The sequence below is a fragment of the Haemaphysalis longicornis genome, unplaced genomic scaffold, assembly GCF_048455015.1.
Source record: "Haemaphysalis longicornis isolate Haplotype H1 unplaced genomic scaffold, Haemaphysalis longicornis Haplotype H1 scaffold_1, whole genome shotgun sequence".
Classification (NCBI taxonomy): Eukaryota; Metazoa; Arthropoda; class Arachnida; order Ixodida; family Ixodidae; genus Haemaphysalis; species Haemaphysalis longicornis.
The window spans coordinates 84649169-84655270 of record NW_027526203.1 but is presented as its reverse complement, the minus strand read 5'-3'; the positions used below and the strand labels follow the sequence as shown (position 1 = coordinate 84655270).

The following is a 6102-nucleotide window of genomic DNA, read 5'->3' as shown; positions in this document are numbered from 1 at the left end:
TGAAAGGCACACGTAGTGGAGGCTTCGCCGCACAACCGAGGAGGATTGCAAAGATTCCAGCGGCGGGCTGATTGGCAACACCCCCAAACAGAGATATGCTCTGCCACTGAGGGATAAGACTCAGGAACGTGTCCAAAGTGCGCTTGTGACGGAGACACGCCAATTAGCGCCAACGCCCCAGCATCGGTATGTCGGGTTAATAACCCGGTCATAAAATTTATATATTTATTTATTTGATGTGTTTAACAACAGCCCAAGGGCCTTCTCTGGTTAAGCACTGGGGGAATGAAAAGAAGGCATACAATAAACAACATACAGAAAGAGAGTATATATATATATATATATATATATATATATATATATATATATATATAGAAAGATAGGTCAGCAGTGCCAAAGGAGGCATAGGGGTGTGGTTAGGCTCTTTTCTTTTTCACTACATTTAATTAGGTAAACATTTTTTTTATAATTATACAGAAGAAAGAAAGAAAGAAAAACACGCGCCCAGAGTAGGGATCGAACCCACGCCTTTCGAATACATGTCGAATGCCTTACCAATTCGGCTATCTGGGCTTTTTTTTTTTTTTTTTTTTTTATTGCCAGGTTTGCACTTTACAACATAATACATGCAGGGTTCAACACATGAATGACACTAAACTGAAAAAAAAGAAGAAAAAAAACCGCCACCAACCCGACCAGGGCTGGCGTTGTCATTTAAAAGGGTTTTAACGTTGCCAGTGGCTCGACACTTGAAAGCCATTCCGGCACACATTCATGCAATTTCTGTTCTTCTATATACCTTGAAATATATTCCCCGAAATACACCCGCGCCGACCGAGCGTCTACATCGCTGTAGGCATAAGCCGAGCGTGCTCGCCAAATACTCTGGAGGCCCAACAGCATTATCATGTCCAATGGCATACCATCATCGTCATCCACTGCCAGGTAACGGATTCCGTGTGGGCTCAGGGGGAGCTCCTTGCGCATAGTCCTCTGAAGAACGTCCCAGAAGAAAACACCTTCCCAACAGTGTAAGAACACGTGATCTATTGTTTCTGGCTTTTTACGCAGTGTACAGTGCGTACCCCACGGAACAAACAGGCCCCTTTCTTCCATCCATGTCTTTGTGGTTAATGTGTTGGTGTGAAGTTTAAAAAAGAAAGACTTCACCCCTGACGGTACTAACATTTTCTTCACGCGCTTAAGAACGTTTTGCCCAGGGCCTCCAGCGTATAAGGCTCGGTACATAGGAACAGGAAGGATAACGCTACATACATCATTATACAATTTCCTCCGTGTAACAGTACTCAAATACTCTTTTGAAAAACGCACGCTCAGAAACATCACCGCGTCGACTACTTCCTTTAAATAGCCATGGAGACCACCACTCATGCGGCCGCTCGTCACAACAAAATTGGGCAGAACTCGCCCGAGCCGCAACTGACAGACAGTCCTCAAAAAAGGATCGCGTACATCGCGAAAAAATAAAAACCTGTTAACAAGCTGTCGCACGAACAAGTGGGTCAGCCCGAGCCCACCTTCCTGAACTCGCCTGAAAAGATTTGTTCGGCTACTTCTCTCCCAACTTGAGGCCCAAACAAACATTGCGAACACGCGGTGAAGTTTCTGCACATTCACTCGCGAACAATGTAGAACTTGCATCACGTACCACAATTTGCTGGCAAGAAATACGTTGCATACGTTTGCCCTTGCGAACATGGATAAACCAGAGCCCCTCCAATTGTCAGCCTTCTCGCGCAGCTCTTGAGCTTGCGCACGCCAATATGGCTCACTGTCTCTATAATACTCCAGTGGAGTGCCCAAGTACTTGACGGGATGAGTAACCCAATTGATGTTGGCAAAAAACTCTGGGGTTGTTGGCCAATCGCCGTGCCAGAACCCGACACACTTTCCCCAGTTCACCAGGCTTCCTGTGACAACGCCGAACCTTTTCACGATTTCGACTACGTGAACGACACTTTCCTTGTTGTGACAAAACACCGCGACATCGTCCGCATAGGCAAGAAGTTTCACTTCACGCGTATGTAAACGGAAACCTCGGATCTGATCGTTCTTTATAATAGTTAAACACAACATTTCAATGTATATGCAAAAAAGCAATGGGCTGAGTGGGCAGCCCTGGCGTACCGAACGTTGCACGTTAATGGGCGCTCCCAGTGACTTGTTTATAATTAACCGCGTCGTACACTTGTGGTACGCCAGGGTCACTCCGTCTCTAATGACGGCTCCCACTTTGATGTGGTCCAAAATAGAGAGCAGAATATCGTGTGAGACGCAATCAAATGCCTTTTGAAGGTCCAGTTGAAGAAGTGCAACGGCATCTCCAGTGGCGTCACAACACTCGAGTACACACCGCGCGGTGCGTATGTTTGTTGTGATTGTGCGTCCTTTGATGCCGCACGTCTGCTGCGGTCCAACAAGGGTTGTGATAACTGTTTGCAGCCTTTGCGCGAGCACCTTCATAAAAACCTTGTAGTCTACGTTGGTCAACGCTATTGGTCGGTATGAAGTGACAGACTTTAATTTTTCAGTTTCCTCTGTTTTAGGTATCAAAACTGTGTGCGATGATGCATACGATGGTGGAAGGGTTTTCATTCGGAATGCCTCATTAAACATTGCCGTTAAAATAGGTGAAACCTCGGCTTTGAAATGCTTATAGAAGGCCGCGCTTAGCCCGTCTGGGCCGGGCGACTTTCCAGGGTTTAAATTATCTATAGCTGCCTTCACTTCTTCAACAGATATGGGTTGTTCCAAACTGTCTTTTGTTTCGTCCTCAAGAATTGGCATGCAGCTGAGATACTCCCTTCGAAAGGTTTCTAGATTACAGGGCCGATACGCGAATAACTGTTGGTAATATTCAAAGAAAAACTGGTGGATGTCCTCTTTTTTGCTTGACGCGCGTCCTTCCCATTCGATTTTATCTATCGTGTTTTGTCGAACACGTGCTTTTTCAATTCCAAGCGCCCGTTTGGTGGGCGTTTCCCCCATCGCTAATCGTTCAGCTCTCGCACGAACGAGCGCTCCGCGATAGCGTTCTTCGTCCATTAACTCAAGTTGATGTTTCAGTTTGCCTATGTCATCTTTAAACACACCTGGTGTTTTCCCTTCCTCTATAGTTAATCTTTGTAGAGTGTGACGTAGCATCCCTTCTTTCATTTTTTCCTCGTATCTTATGCAGCTTGATCTTTCGATGGCTTTAACTTTAATTGCTTCTTTGAATAATTCCCATTGTTCTCCGATTTTATTATCCTCATTTTTAAATTCTTCAATTTTTTCCTTAACTGTGTCGGTGAAGATTTCGTCCTTTAAAAGTTTAGCGTTTAATTTCCAGAGGTCCCACGAAAAGGTCGTTTTTTGTTTTCTGGGCCCGACGCTACATTTAACAAGGCAGTGATCAGAAAATGATACTGGATGTACACTATATGATTGGCATTTGGGGATTAATTCAAGCGACACATAAAATCTGTCAAGCCGCGCGTGACTGGTTCCCTGAAAGTGGGTGAAGCGCACGTCTCGACCGTTCTCAAGGCATTTTGCCACATCTACCAGCCCAAACTCGTCGATAAGTTCGGCCAGCAAGTCCGTACTTGCGTCCTTGTAAGGACTGCTGCTTGTCTTGTCTTGCGGGGATAACACACAGTTGAAATCTCCCATCATTATAATTTGCCTCTCGTTAGTGAGGTATTGACGTAGAGTGCGAAAGAAATTCTGCCTATCCTCTCTCGCGTTCGGTGCATACAGACAAATCACACGCCATTCAACGTTATTCAACGCGAAATCACACACAACGAAACGACCAAAAACACACGATCGAACACTTTCAACCTCCAGGCCTGAATGCTTTTTCAGAAAAAGCACACAGCCTGCAGAGTTTCCTACAGCATGACTGACACACGCAAAATACCTGGCCGTGAAGCGCTGCACCATGCTCCCGGTCTCATCCTCCCCTTCAACTTTCGTCTCCTGCAATGCCACCACGTCTAAATCCTGCTCAGTAAGTAGGCGGTGCACCTGACTTTGCTTCTTTTTTGCTGAGAGCCCTCGAACGTTAAGCGTAGCAAAGGTCAACTGAGCTTCAGTAGGCATTTAAACAAAGACGAGGTGTGGAGGCCGGGAGCACGGTGCTTACCGTTCTCGTCACGCCGTCGCTAGGCGTGTCCGTCCGCTGTTGGGCCTCCCGGAGGCTGTAGTTGTCCCGGCGTTGTATCCGGCTGTTTGTGGTCGGCCTGAACTTTCGGCCGTAGTCGCAGGGACGACCGCCGCGCGACTGCCGCTTTTTGCGGCGGCTCTCCGGTGCCACCTTCTTCCACCCCCTCCTTGTGGCCGGCCTCTTCGTGGGACCGCTTGGCGGTCGCGTTGACGCTGCTAGCAGGAGAGGCGACGTTCGTTTCCATCTCGTATGGCTCAGTTGCATCCGTTGTGACTTCCACAGAGGAGGCGTCAACACCACCTTCCGCCTGTTGGACAGGCAAAGGTGGGAACGCCTCTGTCGGTTGCCGGCCGTTGCCTGGGTCCTTGAGACCGTCACCGCTGGGTCCACCTGGAGCAGTCGACGCCTCCACCGTCGAATGCTCCCCCACACCTTTCGCTGCTTCCTCAGCTTCCGCTGTGTCCATAAGCAACTCGATCGAATCCTCTCTCTCTGTTGACCCGGTCACATTCGCGTACGTCTTGACGCATTGCTCGTCTCGGTGTCCGAACCGCCGGCATCGGGAGCAGCGCGGCACCTGGCAGTCCCTCCGTACGTGGCCGGCGGTGTGACAGCGCAGGCACTGCATGGGACGGCCGGGGGCCACAACGAGAGCCAGTTCACCTGCCACACGAATTTGGTGGGGCAAGTCGTCAACCTTCAGTCCGGCCTTCAGCTTGAGGAGCACGGTGCGGGTGGTGGAACCTTTGTCGTGCACACCTTGTACTCGCCAGCGTTCCCGGGTGACTTCGCTAACTTTGCCATATGCCGCAAACGCCGCCCGAATGTCTTCGTCCGCAACACCGTACAACAGCCAGTGAAGTTTCAATTTCACCTCTTGGTCCTGCGGGTCGATGACCAGGCAGCGCCGTCCCTTCACTTGCAGTTCGCCGGTCGCAAGCATCTTTTTCGTCGCTTCGGGGCTGTTAAACGTCACCGCCCAGATGTGGTTTATCTGATATGCCCCCAAGGCAACTACCTCGGAAAGCATACCAGACTTGGCCAGCGTGTCCCTGAAATCTTCTACTCGAAAAGGTCGAGCGCGCACGTCACCATGAAGAAAAACTGTGTTTAAAACGATACGCCCGGTAGGCAGAGATGGCAAAATAATCTGATACTCTTCGTTATCATTCGCGTCGATCCTGTTTCCGCGGCTAGGCTGCCCCGCAATTGCCGCCCCTTGGGAGCACATGACCCTACGTCCTTTCACTACGGTGGCCGGAAGTAGAATGACGGCTATCTGGGCGACTGTGTTCTCCTTCACTTTCTGGGCTATTTATATTTACTAGAAGTGTATCTGACGCTTGAGGGTGGTAGCCTAGCGAGGGTCTCGGTTCCGGCAGCCTTGATGCCTAGGTAGCATAAGAGGGCTTCCCGCCAGTAGCCCGCTCATGACAGGCTGTAGACGTTCGAGTCACTCCCCGGGGGTAGAAAAGAAGGTCCCCTTCTCCCCGTGTAGTCAGAGTGGCGCTGGCTCCCATACAAAAATATTGTATGGTCGGCTATAGAAAAACCTTTTTATGGTCGTCTTTAGCTATTTGGCCCAATAATCTTTAGACTTTTCTATGGCTGTCTTTAGCGATTCGTATCGCCATTCCTATGGGTGTCTTTAGCTTCTTCTATAAACGGTTCTACGGCTGTCTTTAGCTATTCTTATCGACATTCCTATGGGTGTCTTTAGGTTCTTCTATAGCCGGTTATATGGTTGTCTTTAGCTATTCGTATCGACATTCCTATGGGTGTCTTTAGCGTCTTCTATAGCCGGTTCTGTGGTTGTCTTTAGATATTCGTATCGACATTCCTATGGGTGTCTTTAGCTTCTTCTATAGCCGGTTCTATGGCTGTCTTTAGCTCTTCTTTCAATATCGCTTTGGCTATAGAAGAATTTAAAG

At 48.7% G+C, this 6102-nt stretch overlaps 1 protein-coding gene across 1 annotated transcript; it reads right to left on the bottom strand.

The window, feature by feature from the left end:
• Positions 1 to 2435: 2435 nt before the first annotated feature.
• On the bottom strand, positions 2436 to 5345 carry LOC144177835 (uncharacterized). Its single transcript, XM_077705421.1, has one exon. The coding sequence runs from the start codon at positions 5199 to 5201 to the stop codon at positions 4170 to 4172; it is 1032 nt and encodes a 343-aa protein (XP_077561547.1). The 5' UTR covers positions 5202 to 5345; the 3' UTR covers positions 2436 to 4169.
• Positions 5346 to 6102: the final 757 nt, after the last annotated feature.